The 18839-nt window shown below is 43.6% G+C and overlaps 1 protein-coding gene across 1 annotated transcript in view; it reads right to left on the bottom strand.

The window, feature by feature from the left end:
* Positions 1–467: 467 nt before the first annotated feature.
* The window catches only part of Kcnb2 (potassium voltage-gated channel subfamily B member 2), a 421745-nt gene continuing 403373 nt past the window's right edge, over positions 468–18839 (bottom strand). Inside the window, exon 3 of the mRNA XM_041667861.1 lies at positions 468–5303. Within this exon, the coding sequence (XP_041523795.1) occupies positions 3159–5303 (2145 nt within the window). The 3' untranslated portion in view covers positions 468–3158. The remainder of the gene's footprint in view (positions 5304–18839) is intronic.

Here is an 18839-nt window from a genome sequence, read left to right as displayed (position 1 = left end):
TCTTTTGTCTTCTGCAGTGGTGGGGAATAAAGAGGGTATCGTGCATGCCAGGCAGGCACTTTACCACTGATCTCCATCCCAACACTCAATGCAGGTTTATTTCTATGCTCTTATCTTTGAGATAAAAACATCTTGTGGCAATTTATGTTGGTTAAGAAAGCCAGCAGAAAGAGCTTCACTATTTGAGGGATCACGCTATTTTGAGACCATTCAAATAGTCTCTTTCATTGGCACATTTGTTCCTCATCACTGAGCTAGCTAGTGGTAAAACTCTTGGAAGCACAACCTTCTGGGAGGTTTCCATTCAGACAGGCTTTCTTACACTTGGGTGGCATTTTCCAAGGGATACAAAAGAGGTATTTGAAGTCGTAAGACTGTTAGTTTTACTGTTGATTAATAATATAAAACAGCATTTAAAAAATACTGAAACAGATATATTATGGAATAAGTTGCAGCATGGACATGAACTTTAATGTAGAACATAAAAGACCTCAGAAGAACTCTGCACTTGATAGGTAGATCCAGGTCTTTCCAGACAGACACGGTCTCCTTTGAGTTAGGCGCCCTTTGCTGAAGTGTAGAAGGGCTTCACAGGTGTATTCTGGGAGATTCCTTTGTGTGAAATAGCAAAGTCAAAGATCTTCCGGAGGGAACTTTTCTTTTGTTTCTCCCAGCTGAAGACTTCTGGTTCAGAGGAATTAGGAGAACTCAAGGGATGAGACTTCCAAGGGATGATTTTTTTAAAAAATTCATTAAGACTTAAAAACAAAACAGACAGAGATCTTCCTATGAACCCTTTAGGATGACAGGGAAAGACTCTTTAGGAAAACAGCAGAGACTTTTAGACCGGGTAAGGGTCCTGATCTTAAGCAGATGGAACAGGGTTCTCAGTAGAAACCCTGACAGACACACGGAGAGTCGGACACTGGTCATATGGCAGGGCAATGAGTTCACTTATGAAGCCAGATGAAGAAAAAACAAACAGATTCATCGATAGGAACCATTAGAAAAGAACTGCTTCATGAGGCTGTATGAAGAAGACGATCTTTGTAGCTTGTTTGCTGTTCATCTAACAATAGATATACCTGCTTGACTTTGAAAAACTATATATAGAAAATTCAAATACTCTAGATTTACAAAAAACTGATCCACATGTAGTCCTTAGACATGAAAAGAAGTATGCATAATAAAAATATCATTGAATAATGACTATACACTCTTAAAGGTTATGTTTTGAAACAAACATGAAAACCATTAAGAAATTCAAAACACAGTGGGATCAAAGAAATGTTTTCAATTAGTTTTGACATCAGGACTGTCTGGATGTTAACAAAAATCAAAACTCGTTTTCTTATCTGAGATTTAATGACCAGAAGCTATTAATTTAGAAATATTAAAGACTTATATTAGATTTTAAATATTTGGGCTATTTTTTTCCTGAATGGTTTTCATTTTAAAAAAAGAACAAAATTTAGAGTTTTTTCCTTAAACAATAAGCTTTGTTTTTAGTTTGTCCTGCTAGCCTCCCCACTTCCCTGACCTGTATGCATGCATAAGCACACATGAGCACACATGCACAGAATGCATTTTGCTGAGGCAAGATCAGCACATTGCCAGGAAATAAGAAATCATTGATTTGAAATCTTAAGGGGACCTAGAAATAATTTGGTTTTTGTTTTTATTTGGGTACAGATGATATCAGCAGATAGTGTAGAGTTATTCTGGACACTGCATGGCTGGCAGTTGCTTCTCAGGAACTAGAACCTTTTGATTTCCACAAAGCAAGGTGAGTGTCCAATGCCTTTGCATCCAATGTGCTCCGTAGGAAAATGCCAGAAATGACTTTTAGCAAAGAAAGTCCTGACCTTTTCTAGGGAGTTCTGGGGCGGGAAACCTGAGAGAGCCTGTCTAGTTGTAGCAATTACTGAGAGTGCTCTAGCAAGCCTGCAAGAACAACATCCTTCTGTGACTGGTAGTGTCAGCCTAGACCTGTATCCTATACTGATGAGTATTTAGTGGTCCATGTCCAGACCTGGGCTCCTACATGATGACTCGTTTTGGGGCCAGCTCTGTCGATTAAGGGAGCTCTACTTTTAGTTTGTCAAGAATCATTTTATGGAATTTCCATTTTCACAAATCTTAACTTGTATGTTGGACACTAGAGGAAAACACAGCCATGTTTGCAGTGCCAAAAGAATTTTTTAAAAGAAATTTGTTTTAAAGATGATTAAATTCCAAATGTGTAATATCAATTTGAATTTTTAAAAAATTTTATAATAGAATCTTCTATCCATTTTGAAGTTTATAAAAACTGAATTTCTGTAATAGTCTGTGACCTGGTATTTAGTTTATAGCTAAATTGTTCAAGCTTAAATTCCAAATACTTAATATCTGGTCATTAAATCTTACTACTTTTCATGGTTTATACTTAACAGCACAGATGCAACAACTAAGCAAAAGCAAAACGGAAAAAAATGCCCTCTGAATTTTATTCCAAATAAATTAAAATACATATAAACATATCCTCTGAATTATCTCCCAAATAAATAAAAATACTGTATTCCTTTAAACAAACATAAGAGCTTTATAATCCAAAGCAAGATGCACAAAGTGTGTTAAGAAGAGGTCGCAGATTTGCAACAGGAAGTCTGGACAGCTCCTCCAGGCGGTGGCTGGGAAGGAAATACCTGCCTCTCAGAAACTCGTGTCCCTATACTCTTGACACTTTTGCATCCAGGCCTATTTACATAGTTATGCATTTTGCAAGCTCAAAGCACCTTACGCCCCATAAGCATGGACACGTGCAATGGCATTTCATCCTTTCATGTGCACGTCCTAAAATTCATGGTTATGTAAAAGTTAGAGCCGGAAAATATGCCTACAGCTCGAAATGAAAGGATCAAAAATGTCAGACATCGCAGAGCACTGGTTCCTAAGAGGGCTCTTTATTAGCTTGCTGTACTGGACTCGGTCCTGTTTGTTACAAAATGCAGTCTTGACTCTTTATTTAAACAGTACTTAAACTAAGCTGTTCATGCCATGCAAAAATAACACTTTATGCACTGTTTTATTTAGGCGAGGGGTTTCCCATATTCTAGTTCATGGCATTATTAATCGCATTAGAAACAAGTTTTTTTTTATATTGCTTTTATAACTAGTCACATGCTGGTTTCACGAGTGGGACAGTAACCCGTGTCTCCTGGGTTGGAATGAATTTCTGGGGCAAACAAGTGGTTCTCCATCTTGTACCCTTCTTGACTACTGTCCTTTTTGACTTCACCCACAGCCTGGTAATTGTCTTGCCTACAGTTGTGGTCTGTGTTCAGAGGGGAGGAGGAGCCCACACAGCCCTCTTCTCTTAATGGGTCTCTGGCATCACCAGGCTCATTTGCTAAGCAGTTGGGACTGGAATCTGTTTGCTTGTCTGGTCTTGACCTTTGGAGGTCCAAGAAGTCTTCGTCTTCTCCAGTATCTATCTCAGTGAAGCTTCTCCTTTCTCTAGGAGAGAAAGTAAACAGTTTTTGCTTGGGAAACCGAGGGGATAGCCCTTTGGAAGGTCCCTGACAGTGTGCGGAAGCATCAGCACCCAGCAAGGGTCTCTCTCCCTGGGGCAGGGATTCTTCTAGAAGGATAGTACTGATGTGCTGAGGGGTCGTGAGTGGAAAGTCAGCTGTGGTTACTGGCAGTGGCCTGGCTGTGCTGGGTGGGGTCTGGGGTGCACTGCCTCTGTTTTCCTGAAAGTTCACTTTGAGGGATCTGGACTTGAGGGGGTTGCTCCCTTTCAGCGAGCTCTTAGGGCTGTCGGTGGCACTGTCAGATTGCAAAGGACCATGTGATGTCCCAGCATCGAGGTTCACAGTTATGTCAATCGGGGCATAATCCAGTGTGGCCTCCCTGGCAGTGTGCCCCTTATCTCTGCTTAGTGTTAGAAATGGAAGCGCCCTGACTCTTTGGTGCTCCTCTGTCCCTGGGAGGTCAGTGGGGAACTTCATCTGCAAGTGAGAGGCAGAGGGGGGTGGCAGGGGCGACCTCTCAGTCTCAGTGAAGTCGGTGGCACAGCTGGTGAAGCTGTCGATGCTGGAGGTGCTCTTCATGTCCACGATGACCTCGGTCTGTGCCACAACCAGCTGCTCCTGTGGGCAGACCACCTCTTCCATTTCTATCTCCTCCTCGTATGCAGATGGCCTCTCGGGCTGTTCTTGGCAGTCCGGGTTTGGGTGGGAATGAGGCTGTGTCTTGGTGATTTCATTGTATAGCATCTCCAGCTTCTGGGCACTCAGATGCTGTGGGCTGGAGGAAGAAGTGTTGTTCAGCTGTTCGTGGGAGTCTTTTTGGCTAACCTCCTGGTACTTATTCTCATAGGACTTATTGGAGCTTGTTTCCGACAGAGCCTTCCTGGCCCACTTCCACCGGCTGGGAGACAGGTGATTATCATCCACGGAGTCCTTGGTATTGGCCGACTCTCCAGCCTTCTCCACCGCCACGTCTATCAGTTCCATACTTCGAGCAAAGGCATCCTTTAAGTTCATGGAAACAATGCTGCCATTCCTTTTGGCTCTTTCAAGAGCCTCTCTCCTTTTAATAGCCTTCTCCTGGCGTTTTTGCTCCTTGTAGAACTCAGAGAAATTATTTACAATGATAGGTATAGGAAGGGCAATAACGAGGACTCCTGCAATACAGCAGAGGCCACCCACAATTTTCCCTAACAGTGTTTTAGGGTAAATGTCACCATAGCCCACAGTGGTCATGGTGATGGTGGCCCACCAAAATGAGGCAGGGATACTGGTGAATTTGGTAGCATCTTCATCTTTCTCAGCAAAAAACACCAAGCTGGAAAATATCATTATCCCCATAGCTAGAAATAATATTAATAAGCCCAACTCATTGTAACTCCGTCTGAGGGTGAAGCCCAGAGACTGCAGTCCAGTCGAGTGTCTGGCGAGTTTCAGGATCCGGAGGATGCGCATGATTCGGAAGATCTGGACCACACGTCTCACGTTCTGGAACTGCAGCACACTTTTGTTGGACTCAGTGAGAAAGATGGTGACATAATACGGTAAGATGGCCAGCAGGTCAATGACATTCAGTGGGCCTTTGAAGAATTTCCATTTGTTTGGTGAGGACAGGAATCGTAAAAGGTACTCCATGGTAAACCAAGCAATGCACACAGCCTCGACGTGTGCCAGCTTGCGGTTGTCACTGGGCTGTCCAAACTCGTCGTTCTCCTGCAGCTCCGGGAGTGTGTTGAGAGACAGAGCGATGGTCGAGAGCACGATGAACAGGATAGACACGATGGCCAGGATCTGGAAAGGAGAAGGAGGCCACATTAGCAAATCCTCTGTTTCCCTGGCAACCACACATGCAATGGTGGTTCTCGAAATGATAGAGAATGATCTTACTATTCCAGAAAGGCTTTATGAAGGTCACTTTACAACCCAGAGTTCTCTAGGAATACAAATTCTTTGAGTTAATGTTGCCCAACAGCCGCAGGCACATTTAGATTTTAGCAATATGACAAAACCTGAGTTCTCCCTACTTGCTGCTCTCTGAGGTACATTTGTGTGGGCTACCACCATTTGGATGAAGACTTCATCTAGTTGGCACACCTTCTTGGAGGTAATAACCTTTTTTCTCTTAGTGAGCTGAACTTTGCTTTTTTAACCACCCGGTTTGTATTCACTTCAGTGAATTCTCTTACATGCTACATAAGCTTGATAGAGAATCTCAAAGCTTTATCCTGCAGGTAGGCACACTAATGCAGACCCCAAATGGGAAGAGGAGAGGCCAGGAAGTACTCCTTGTAAGAACAAATACTTCTCATGTGGTCAGCATTGACTTGAGAAGCAATCAGGAAAGCCTTTGTCTGGAATGTAGATTTTTGGCTAATATCACTTGGGGGAAGTAGATCATGAGCTAACTTCCTTCAGGAAGATAGTTTCATGAAGACGCTGAAGAACAGTCAGATGTTATTACAGGACAGACAGATGACCCAGTCTGATTAAAGGGCAGCAGAAAGGCAAGAAGGAGGACAGCATAGGAAGAAGTGAGAAGAGGATACAGTGACTAAGTTTTGGAGTCTGCAGTCCAAGCTCTGACATTGGCTATGCCAATTACTCTGGGACCTTGGCCAGATTGTTTAACCTTCCTGGGTCTTGGCTTACCAATATGTAGAATGCTTGCAGCAGTCATAGCTACTTCATGGTTTCTGTAACAATTGCATAGTATGCATACATTGCTATGAAGATGAAAGAGATCCAGAATTTCAGTATAGAGACACAAAGGTCAGGAAAGGGAATGTGGGAAATCTGAATCCACACAAAATATAAAAAATGCAAAGGGGAATTTCCTGGTTCTAACTCAGGATTCTGGATTTATAATAATATATAGAGAAGATTGAAGTTAGAGAGCAATGTAGGGTGTCGCTCTTTGTTTAGAAGACTCTGTGCATTTGGAACACACAACTCTTGGAGCAGGAAACTCTCTTTGCCTAGTTTGGGCAGACTTGGTTTGGTCTGACCTTTGTTTATGACTTTGCATGAATAAAAGTCCAGCATGAAGAAGTAATCACCTGATGTCCTCTAAACTTGGCAGCTGTTATTAGTAACATTTTTTTACCTAGCTGTGAGAAAAATAACCAGATAGGGACTGTTTTACATAGAGGCCCAGCATCTAATTGACATTTCAAAGCGCCATGATTAAAGGTCTTGAAGCCATAGCTTATTAGATTGTGAAAACTTAGTTTGTGTTAGGTCTTCTGAGTTCTTTCTCCCCTCTCTCTTTGTACACATGTATACATGTGTGTGTGTGTGTGTGTGTGTGTGTATGGAGGTGTTCATTTGCTAAAGTGTGTGTAGTTGTCAGAGGACAACCTTAGGTGTCCATCCTCACCTTCTGCCTTTCTTGAGATGTGTCTCTTTGTTGTTTTTCTGCTGTGTGCACTAGACCATGTGGCTGAGAGATTCTAGGAGCCTCTGGTCTTTGCTGCCCATTTCCCTGTAGGAGTGCTGGGATGGTAGATGCTTGGGTTGCACACCCAGCTTCACGTGGCTTCTGTGAACTTCTGAGAACTCGGTCCTCATGCTGACATGCCAAACGCTCCTACCCACTGAGCCATCTCCCTAGCCCGCGTTTTCTTTCCTTTATGTATGCAAAGTCCTCTACTTTGAGTTATTCTCTTTTCTCTTCCTTACTCTTATGCTTCATTTATATCTTTTATTGTTTCTCTTCCTGTTCTTCTAGCTCCCATTTTTTCTCTTCACTTGTTATAAAGAAAACCATAAGAGCATAAGGCATTTCAGAATGTCTTATGGATACTAAGTAGCTATGTGGGTCTTCAACTCCCAAAATGCTACTCTGTTAGTAGGGTTTGGCTTTCCCCTAGAATCAGGCTATGTATTGTTTCTTGAGTGTGCTTCAGAATTTCCTATTGAAAAGGTGGAGCAGTTGGGCTGGAGATATGGCTCAGTGGTTAAGGACACTCCTGTTCTTGCCCAGGACCCAAGTTTAGTTCCCAGCTCTCATGGCAGGTGAGTTCACACCTGTCTATAACTACAGTTTCAGTTCCTACTTTAGGTGATCTGACATTCCCATGTGGTTTCTGTGGGAACCCTCACTCCACAGATACACACATGTGCACAAATAAAAATAAATACAGAGGGATGGGTGACGCCAAGGAAACAGTGTCTTCCAACCACAGCAGGACTGACTCACGCATGATCTCACAGAGACTGTAGCAGCGTGCACGGGGCCTGCGTAGGTTCGAGCCATGTGGGGTCCCAGAACTGAGAAGGGGAAGTGGACATGAGCTCCCATTCCTAACCAAGAAGCTATCTCCAAATGGACAACGATTTGCACATGAATAACCCGTCGCACAGAATTGATAAGCCGCACTTAAGGGCCGCCCCATACCCAGCAGTAGGTGGCCAGCACAGCATGAACTCCTTGGTGGTTTTCTAGATTTTTTTTTCCTGGTCTCATATTGGTTTGCTTGGCAAGTTTCATCCCACTGGAATTTTGTTTGTATACTATTATTTCCAGTTTTGCGTTTTTATGTTTATCTGTGTTTCTAGTATCTTTTTTTTTTCTGGTTTGTTTGCTTATTTGTTTTCTAAAGAGAGAGAAAGAAGGGGTGTGATGGAGGAAGGTCATTGGCTAATAAAGGAACTGCCCTGGCCCATTTTATTGGTTAGGACATAGGTAGATGGAGTAAACAGATCAAAATGCTGGGAGGAAGAGGAAGTGAGGTCAGAGACTCCACCGCTCTGCTCCTGGGAGCAGACGCCTGAGAGAGACGCCATGCTCCCGGCTCCTGGGCAGACACACGCCATGAAGCAAGCCGCCAGGTTAGACATGCTGAACCTTTCCCGGTAAGACCGGTGCTCACCGATTATTAGAGATGGGTTGATCGGGATAACAGAATTAGCCAGTAAGGGCTAGGGCTAAAGGGCCAAGCAGTGTTTAAAAGAATACAGTGTCCATGTAATTATTTCGGGGCATAAGCTAGCTGGGCAGGCGGCCGGGGTGTTGGGGACGCAGCCCCGCCGCCGCCCCTATTACTACAGGGGTGGAGTTGGACAGATGGGGGTGGTGAGGAGGAAGAGATGGGGAAGGGGAAACTGTGATCAAAATATACTGTATGAATTTTCAACATAATTAAATGCATTAGTTAAATATATATATACATACATATATATATGTATATATGTATATATATATATATATATATATATATATGGTGAGCCAGTGAATTCCAATAGGACCAGTTGTTTTCATCTACCTTAAGAGACTTATGGAGTATTTTTTTTCTTCTAAAGACAGGATCCTAGTGTGTAGCAGAGGCTGGCCTTGAATTCACTGTATAGCCCAGGCTGGCTTCATACTTCTGAATTTCCTGCCTCTGATTCCCACAGGCATGTGCCACGGCATCCAGCTCTGGACATTTTAATATTGGGATTTTTTTCTATCATTCTTGTATAGGTATCCATATGCTAGATTTTCCACACTGAATCTCTTCCCATGTGCCAGCCCAGGATCTCATACATGCTAGGCATGTATTGTACCAGCCCAGGATCTCATACATGCTAGGCATGTATTGTACCAGCCCAGGATCTCACATGTGCTAGCCATTGTTAGGCTGGGAGCCAGATGAGTCCCCACAGGCCAACCCACAAGGAGCTCTCCACATACACTAGCTTCGTGGACACAACCGGGCAAAGATTGGCAGGTTAATTTCACTCATATGCATACTCATAAAAAACTTTGTTGTCTCTTAACACTTGTGGATGCTTTTACAGGATGGATAGAAGTGTTTCCAGTCTCCAGTGAAACAGCAGATGCGATGGCTCAGACTCATGGAGCTCCTGTCAGAAGCTTACATCTCCTGGACAATGGGACTCATCAAACAACAACCTACCAAGCTCTCCACTGAACTAAGGTTATCTTGGCCCTCGCCTCAGGGCCACCCCATGTTCCCCTACAGGCCTGAGCCGTTTTAAACTGCTTTATGGCAGGCCCTTTCTCCTTAACCATCACCTCCCAGTTCAAACTCCTTCACTGGCGGGGTACTTACCCTACGTCTCCCTTTTAAGGTCCCTTCTCTGTTCACACTCTGACAGTTGTCTCCCTGTCTCCACAACAGGGGACCCTAATGCCCTAAGCCTCCCCCGCTCTTCCCAGGGGACAGAGTACTCCTTAAACAGTTAACTTCTAGGTCTCTCGAGCCTCCATGGACAGGACCTCACACGGTAATCCTCACCACCCCCTCGGCTGCCAAGCTCTTATGACATCCATGCTGGTACCATCTCTCCAGGCTCAAGCGGGCACCTGCTCAGGACACTTGATCCGTCCAGCAGACAGGAACTTCTACCTTCCGGTTTTCCAGGATGCTGCAATGAAGGGCCTATCTGCTCCTCATTCTGACACACTCATCTTTATCTAACATTTTTCCCCAGACACCTGCCTTCTGATCTCCCCCAAGGAACAGATGCCTGCCTTCTCTAGGATGACAGTTCATGGGATGCCTTTCCAGCCACACCTCTTGCTAAATGTGGACACCTGGCTCTCCCCTTCCCCCACGCCACCCAGTGCCTGCAGGAAGTAACCAGATTTGAGTCTACGCCCTTTTTCCATAGAGAGCCTAAGTGTCATAATTACCATTCCAATTCTCTGTCACCCCTATAGCCAAAGAGTATCGAATGTTAGGCTGGGAGCCTAGGCCCCAGTCCCTGGCATCTATCTCAGCCCCCAGGCCTGGTCTGGAGTTCAAATCCCAGCAGGCCAGTTCTGACCCCTCCCTGGGGGTGGAGTCAGGACCACTCCCCAGGGTACTTAAGTGATCCCCAAAAGAAGAACACGTGGTCCCCCTTTCTTCCTCCCGGGGGTTTCGTTCCTGCAGCATCCTGGTTTCCCCCTCGGGGCCACCTGAGAGCGCAGATCTCCCATTAAACCTGGATATTTCTTAATTCGGCTTGTTTTGATTTGGCTTGATTGGGAATTTTTGCGTCGTCAGAGAGCTCGGTTAGGAAATATTCCTAACAGCCATGTGCTGGACCAGCCCAGGATCTCACCCGTGCTTGGCATGTGCTGGACCAGCCCAGGATCTCACCCGTGCTTGGCGGGTGCTGTACCATGAATCACACCCTTAGATACCATCTTTCAATCTTTTGACAAAGCATAGTAGGTCTTCAGTTTTCTTTGACTTCACAGAGTTAGAATTGTAAGCCATTTTATTTTTTAACCCCAAAATGATGTGTAATATTAATCTAGTCTATTGTCTAGGTGCTTGCCACCTGATGAAGATGGCTCCATTTAACACTTGGAAAGTTAGCAGGCACTTGAATGGCCCCGAGTACATTCTTGAAGAAAGGGAATTATTGTAGGAAAAAAAAAAAAAACCAAAACAAAAAAACAGGAGTTGAAGCTCTAAGTAACCCCACATGTACATTAAGGAACTCAAAAGTACTAAAGTAGATTATCTGCTGTTTCATGTTGGAATTTCAATGTGTTAGTTCCTGTCCTTGCTTTGACACAGGCACTATAGCATGACATGGAGTTACATACAGAGTTCCTATACTTCCATAAGTAGGCACTCAGAGTTGGCTGCGTGGATTTCTGTTTGTTACCATATGCATGGCAGCCCGTCTTGCCTCAGTTACACCAACTTGTTAGTGTTATTTGTAGATAATGAATGTGTCGTGGTGGGAAGGAATGCAGAGTAGGGACTAAGGCGTATGCCTCTGCTAGATTTGAAGACAATCTGGTCTCAGATCAAATGAGATGCCTCGCCTGCTTGGGAGAATGATTGACCGGATCATGAAGGAAACCCTTGGGAAAACACAGAGTGTGGTGAATGTAAGGGATGCTGGAGATCTTTCCACGCCACTGTCTGTTTGTCTCCAAGAACAGATCTGAGGTATTCTACGGTGACTTCAGTCTGACTATGTAGCTGAGGATGACCCTGAACTTTCGTTACTTCTGTCTAAGCTTCATAAGTGCACTGGGATTGTTGGTTTTCTCTACTCTGCCTTGTTTATGTGCTGCTGGAGTTGGATGCCCTGTGTATGCTAGGCCAAGTACTATACCAAGTGAGCAAACATCTCCCTTTTAAATACGATTCTAGACTTGCTCTTGGAGCCTAGGCCTCCAATTCCCAGTCCTGCCTCTGCATTGCAGGTGCTGCTATTACAGAGGTGGACCACCACACCAGTTTCCTGTCCATAATTTTTAACAGTTCCAAGCATGTTCTTTGACCTAAACAATGATTTGTGTCTCATTTTCCTTCTGACCATGCCACCTGCGTGGCCAGTATTGCAGTTTGACAGAGGTTGCCTTAAAACACACAGATAGTTCTGTAGCCTGTTTCTGACTTGTGTTCATCTGCTGTGTATCCTCCGATCTTCAGTCTGCCACACAAATAGACAGAAATTCTGGGCTTTGCCCAGAGAGCTCCACTTGTATTGCCTCTCTCTTCCCTCACCCGGCCTTTTCTCTCAATGTCAGGAGGTGAGTGAACCAGGTTAAAGGCTCTGAACTGCTATACATCACTCTGGTGATGTTCCTAGTGGGGCGTGAGCTGTGCTTTGGATGAGCCATAGAAAACACTGTGGAGAAGAACGACCTAAGAATTTTCAGGGTAGGGATAAGTTTAAAATGACAGGAAGGAAGAGGGCTGCAAAGAGCATTCTTAGAAGCATGAATAATCTTCTTCTACTTTCAGAACAGGGATGTGCTGAGCCTATCAGCCAAATGCCAACCCACCTGTTGAAGGAAGAGGCAAGGATTTGGTAAGAATATCATGATTTCCATACATCCATCTCCCGTGTCTACTCCCCAAATGACTCCTGGGAACAGCTGAACTAAAAGTAAGTGCATGGACTCCCACTGCAGGAAGAGTCACGTGGTGGCCTTCAGTTCCAGCCTCTCATTTTCTCTGAACCACACGGTGCTACCTTTCTACAGCTGAAGGCTGCACTCTGGATAACTGCCCCTTTTCAAATGTTCCCTTGGTTTTCCCAGAACAAAAGAGGCTCCACACTTAAGGTCTCTCAGCCGATTTTCACATACAGGCAAGACTCCTTCTGCTCTAATGTTACATGACTCAACAAAAAGAGCAAGCATCATGATAAAATTCAATTGCTTGCAAGGTTATGATGGCCCTGGTGATTACGTGACTCCAGAATTCAATTCTCTTGCAGCTCGTAGGCTGATTAGATGAAGGATTGTCCGTGCCCACAATGCTTTCTGTATGGGGAGAAGAGGGCTATGAGGAACAACCCTGGTTGGACTGCTTTGAATCTTCACACACGAACCTAACGTTTTTGAATTTTGATATCTTATGACCAAAGACACTGTTTGGCTATTTTGCAGGTGTCTTCAGAAATAAGCGTAGTTTCAATATCCATGATATGTTTTGGTGTCTGAAAGGATTACATTTTAGGAAGCGAGTCATTAGGCGAAGACTGACACATGGAATTCCATATTATTCTTAGAATCTCTGCACACATAGAAGTGATAGTGAACTGGAGATGGCTCGAGTCTCACGCCCACTCCAGGGATTAGGCAGTCCCTTCCTAGGGAACTGCTTCTCTGGGAAGTCTTAAGGAGCCTAAGAGTGAACATGGAGACTGGCCAAGCCTGGCAAAACACAGATGTCTCCTCTGTGAGCTCTTTCTGAGCCGAGTCATGAATCCCTTCTGTGACAGCTGGTCTCCATGAATATTTAACTAATTAAGTTTGCTTGTTTTTGCTGCCCTGTTGGAGACCGAGCCCAGAGAGTTGCATGTATTAGACAAGACCTCTGTTACTGGACTACCTCACAGTCTCCATGAAGATTTAGGCCCTCCCCTTCAGCAGGAACGATAGGGTGTGGGGAAGGAGGCAAGAAAAGGTCCAGGGGAACACATCCTTCCAACGGGTTTTTACCAAGCTCAGCTGCTTAGAAATTGTCCATTATAGCCGGGCGGTGGTGGCGCACGCCTTTAATCCCAGCACTCGGGAGGCAGAGGCAGGCGGATCTCTGTGAGTTCGAGACCAGCCTGGTCTACAAGAGCTAGTTCCAGGACAGGCTCCAAAGCCACAGAGAAACCCTGTCTTGAAAAACGAAAAAAAAAAGAAAAAAAAAAGAAAGAAATTGTCCATTATAAAAATCAGACTGAAAGAAAAATGGGAAACCCAAAGAAACTACGATTTAGGGAATATAATAAAGGGCTGGAAGTAGGCAGAACTGGTAATCATATATGACAGAGCATCAACAGCTTGAGATTGAACCCTGGTTCTGACACACTGTGTTTCCTCTCTGACGCTGGTCATCAGAAGCAGTTTTTCTGAGAGTCAGTTGTCTCGTGTAGAGACTGCAGAAAATGAAACCCTTGCTTTGTTTGCCTAGACAATCTTGTCCTGAGGACAAATCAACAAAGTGCATGTTCAATTCTTGTAAATTGTAAAGCACTAACTCTATTTGTTATCATCCTTATTTGAGAAGTTCCCAAATCATATGTCAATTCCTACTGAGCCAAAAGAAGGATCTAGTTCTTTATCCTCTCCTTGTTCTGAAAGTCTATATGTCTCCTGCCCCCAATATCCTACAAAAGACCACATTCAGGTACATGGCATAATTAGGAAAGGCAGAAAAACAGCAGTGTCTCGGATGTTTGGTGCCAATGAACAAGACTTTCCAAAGCTAGGCTTTTCCTAATAATGGCAAACCCTCCAATATGGCCCCTTCTCCCAGTTGCCTAGTCAGCTCGGAAGATGGGGAGACACCCCTTTGAATATTTACATGGAGTATTAGCTTCCTGTGTTCACTATAAATGAGGTTCATGAACATTTTATGCACTGACGTGAACTTGCTATATCTCCTTTTGCAATCTTATTTATACTCGAAGAGCTGCCTTTATTTTGCAGAGTATCCCAATTTAAGAGATAAAAATACAGAATTTTTAGTTGTATTTAAATCAAATGTTTATATGGGCTGTACTGAAAATCCATTTGATGTTTGTATGAAATTCAAATTTAAGAAAGTGTTCTGTGTTTTGATTAGGCATGCTGACTTGGCAGTAATCTCTGCTCCAAGATGTCTGAGCTGATTTGCTTTTTAATTATTTGTGTGCACAGATCTCTGTGTTTGAATTTGTGCATTTGAGTGCAGGTGTCTGAAGAAGCCAGAAGAGGGAACCAACCTGACCCCCTAGAGCTGGCATGACAGGCAGTCATGAGCCACTTGACATGGAATACAGTTCTTCAAGAGCTGAGCCATCTCTCCAGCCCCCAACTAGATTATTTTGCTCTTGGGTATCCAGAAGAAGGAACTGAGGGACTTGAAGATGAACAGCAGCTGGGGTGTAGGTGTTTAGTAACGATGGCTCTCTGTGACAAGCAACAGCAAACTCATATTCTGGGGAGTTCTTTTTCTGCCCTCAGTGGATTCGTCCCTCTGTTGTCTTTTACCTTTTCTCTCTTCAGCCCAAGTTTGCCCGAGTTTTATTCATTTTCCCTTACACTCAAACAGCCTTACAGCTCTCCAGAGAGTCATTTGACAAGCCCGGGGAGACAACTCTGTTTCTCAAACAAGGTTTCAGGCTAATGGCAATTATTACTGATCTTCTGTGGAAATTCATACAGCGTCGAACAGAGCAGGCAATTTGTGAACGTATTTTGAATAAAGAAGTCACCCCCACCCCCATTCTACCCCCATAAAAAAGAAAGGGGGAGATCCACAAAGCTAGAGGGAATGAGAATGGAGCTTTGAAGAATTCAGGGCTTTTCTAACCAAGAATGGTATGAACCCCTGTAGTTCTAGAACCCAAAAACCTGAAGCAGTAGGGTGATGCGGCAAGCAAGACTGTGTATAAAGCACAAATAAACGTAAATAAATAATGGAAGAAAGTCAAATGTTTTCTAACTATGAGAGGATATGACGAAGGTTTTGTCATTTTAGCTGGCTTCTGCATAATCCAAAGTCAGCCTAAATATCTTGAACTGCTGTTAATCATTTTCTTCCTTAAATAGAAATTCCTGGTTGAAACGGTCCACTTTAGATAACAGAGCAGTGTTCCAAGTTCAACAACACAACCCTTTCCTAGTTTCAAGATCTATACTTTTTTATTAATCCTCTTCTTCAATTACACCAAAGAGATTGCCTTTCCTTTTTTTAAATCCTTTTTCATTAAGAAGCCTGCTCTTGAATAGATATTGGCTTTGGATGTCACTCTTATGGAAGGGTACATTTGCTTAAAGGAAAGTGCTATACTCATTCTATATGGCATGTTTATGAGTTCGCGTGTAATGTTATCGGTTCACACAGTGATAGTTGCATGTATAGATCTGCATGATTCAGGCTTTGTGAAAGATAGGAAGCTAATGATAGTAATAAATAATGCAGGTTGTGTTTTAAAAACAGATTTGGATATATACATATTTTATTTTACCTTTAGCAGAATTTTATTAATTCTTAGAGAAGTTCATACAATGTCTTTTAAACATATTCATCCCCCACAACCACACTCTGTAATCCTCCCTCCCTTCAAACCCAACTTTGAGTTTTCCACCCATTCAGTCAAGTTTGTATTTCCCAACCAATCTTCTAAGTGGTGCCTGCCCTGGTATGTGGTTGACTTCCCAGGGGGTCACATCATTAAGGAAAATCACTCTTTGTCTCATAACACTTATACACATTTTTTGATATAGCCCTATGCCAATTATTGTCTCATGTGACCAAAAGTAAAGCCTCACAAAAGTTTTGAAAAATGTGTGAATGTACAAACTAAAAAATTCTGCATATTCTGTTGAAGAAATACATATTTGTAGGCATAACTTGTTAAAATACCATGTGATTAAACAACATCTCAGACACTCGAATATTTAGGACAAAATAAAGACAATGGACAAAAGCCTTCTTCATTGTTCTCATTAGTATCAGCTTTCCAGTTCTTTAAAAAGATAACTCATGGAAACTTAAGAAATAAGAAAATATTTTGAATGTGTTTTATTTTCCAACGGGGAGATTGAGCATTTCTGCCTGTTTACATTTCTATCTAGACTTTGTAATATTCTTTTTTGTGTTGGAGTGATGTTTTCTTTGACCCAAGTAAGTACAATTATAATCACAAGTAATTTTGAGGCGGAAGCCTTGGAGGACAGCTTGGTAGAGATTTCCATTCAAAAAGGAGAGCAAATTCAAGGCAGGCTGAGAGGAGAGGACAATGGCTCTAAGGGTCCCCAAATTATGTCTTGCTCAGAAAATTATAAGTAATATTGTGTGGCTCAAGGAATCCCTAAAGAGCACGGTGCAGAGGTGAATTCATCTCTGCTACATTCAAGGGTATAGACTGTGCACTGCATAACTCCAGAGGATACCAGTCAGGATATTCTATGTGAACGATTCCGCCCTCATTTGTGCAACACATAACCATGAAAGCCCTGGGGAACGGGAAGTTCTGCACTGTCTTTTTGCTGGGTACTTCTGGGAGGCCATGCAAATTGCGAAGGGCACATGATGGAAAGAAAGCAAGAGTGCTGAGCTTCCGTTTGTAGACCAGTTTCCCTGGCTCGGCACCAGGAGATCAGCAACATGGCGTGTGATGTGCTGTTGCTGGAAAGCTGGGTTCCCAGGCCCTATTTAATTATTATGGAATAAAACCGGGGAGACTCTCAGCAGTCTGTGTTTTTGTTGGCGTTTACCGCTCAGTCCAGTGAGGCTGATGCCTACCAAAGCTTGAGGATGCCTCTGCAAGGAGTAAAGGCCCCGAAGGATTTCAAAGGATTTGCAGGGGGTACAGATCAACAGCTGAAATACCCTAGACAGGTCGGGGACACAGAAGAAGCTCAGAGAGCGGTTTCAACAGCTGGACAGTGGGCAGATTGTAAGCCTGTTTGTCCAGAGGTATCTCACTCTCTGTCTTGCTTGTTACAGGGTTGGGGGAGCTGGGGGTGTTCCAGCTTCTCACCAAGGTTACCGGGGAGTCTGAGCAGCTCCGACAGGAGTTTCAGCGTCTTTTTCTTACAGGACTAGAAGACAGAGTCATCCTTTGCATTAACCATGACCTATCTTAATGAGCAAAGAAGTCGGGACCACGAGGGGAGCACCCACCCACTGAGACAGTGGAGCTGATCTATTGGGAGCTCACCAAGGCCAGCTGAACTGTGACTGAAAAAGCATGGGATAAAACTGGACTCTCTGAGCATGGCGAACAATGAGGGCTGATGAGAACCCAAGGACAATGGCACGGGGTTTTGAACCTACGTAATGTGCTGGCTTTGTGGGAGCCTAGCCAGTTTGGATGTTCACCTTCCTAGAAATGCAAGGAGGGGGGAGGACCTAGGACTTACCACAGGGCAGGGAAATCTGACTGCTCTTTGGGCTGGAGAGGGAGGGGGAGAGGAGTGGGGGGAGGGGGAGAAGGGTGGGAGGAGGGGGAGGGAAATGGGAGGCTGGGAGGAGGAGGAAATTTGTTTTTTTTTTTTTCTTTTCTCAATAAAAAAAAAGTTAAAAAAAAAAGAAAAAAATGTTTCTTCATAGGAAGAAACTAGTCTACTTAGAACTTTAGACTTTGTAAAGGGGAACATTTTCTGATAGAGTTAAAACAGTTCTGGTAGAGTTAAACAGTTCATCAGACTCGTGAATAAATTATGAAATACAGACAGTGTTACTTACCAGAACTGTTTTCTTAGATAAAATGGTATCCTAAGTACACATGCTCAAGTCACACAGGGCAGAGGCCAGCTTCAGGACCGGTTATACTTGCTGTTCCCTGAAAGCATCCTCGCTTGGTGAATGACTTCTTACCCATTCCGACTTTTAGCTTCTGCAAGGAAGTATTCTAAATTTCCAGAATTAAAGTGCCATTAAAATCTGGCTTTGTTTCCTGGACACCTCCTCACTCTCCCCAGCTCATCAATCACCATTAGCAGGGAATTGCGAGGATTTATTTCTTCCATTATCCCCATAGCTCACGACTATGTCCCAGCAGCTTCACAGGAAGAACAAAACAAAAGCTGTAACGCAATCATCTTCCCTTTTAATAAATCTCAGCGGCAAATGTCTTCTGAAAAGGACTTTTGGGGTCAACATCATTAAGACCACATTATGGAACGCCGGCAAACAAGATGAGCGGGGGCCGTGATGAAACCGAACAGCACTGCCAAGCAAAAAGTTAGATGGGAGCCAAAGCCAGTTGGGCCTGCAGGAACCTTGCCATCTACTAGGGAGGCTACCGTGTGGTCTCCCGGTCCCAGAAGCAGCTGCATTTCATGGGAGGTTTTTTTTTTTTTTTTTTTTTTTCACTTCTGATGCAAGAATGACAGGTGTTCTTCGAAGAGTAAGGTTGAATATTAAAAAAGGCTTT

This window comes from Microtus oregoni, unplaced genomic scaffold (genome assembly GCF_018167655.1).
Source record: "Microtus oregoni isolate MIOR12 unplaced genomic scaffold, Mior012 000017F_ref0000208, whole genome shotgun sequence".
Taxonomy (NCBI): Eukaryota; Metazoa; Chordata; class Mammalia; order Rodentia; family Cricetidae; genus Microtus; species Microtus oregoni.
The sequence above is the reverse complement of the archived record's forward strand: the minus strand, read 5'-3'. Positions and strand labels throughout refer to the sequence as shown.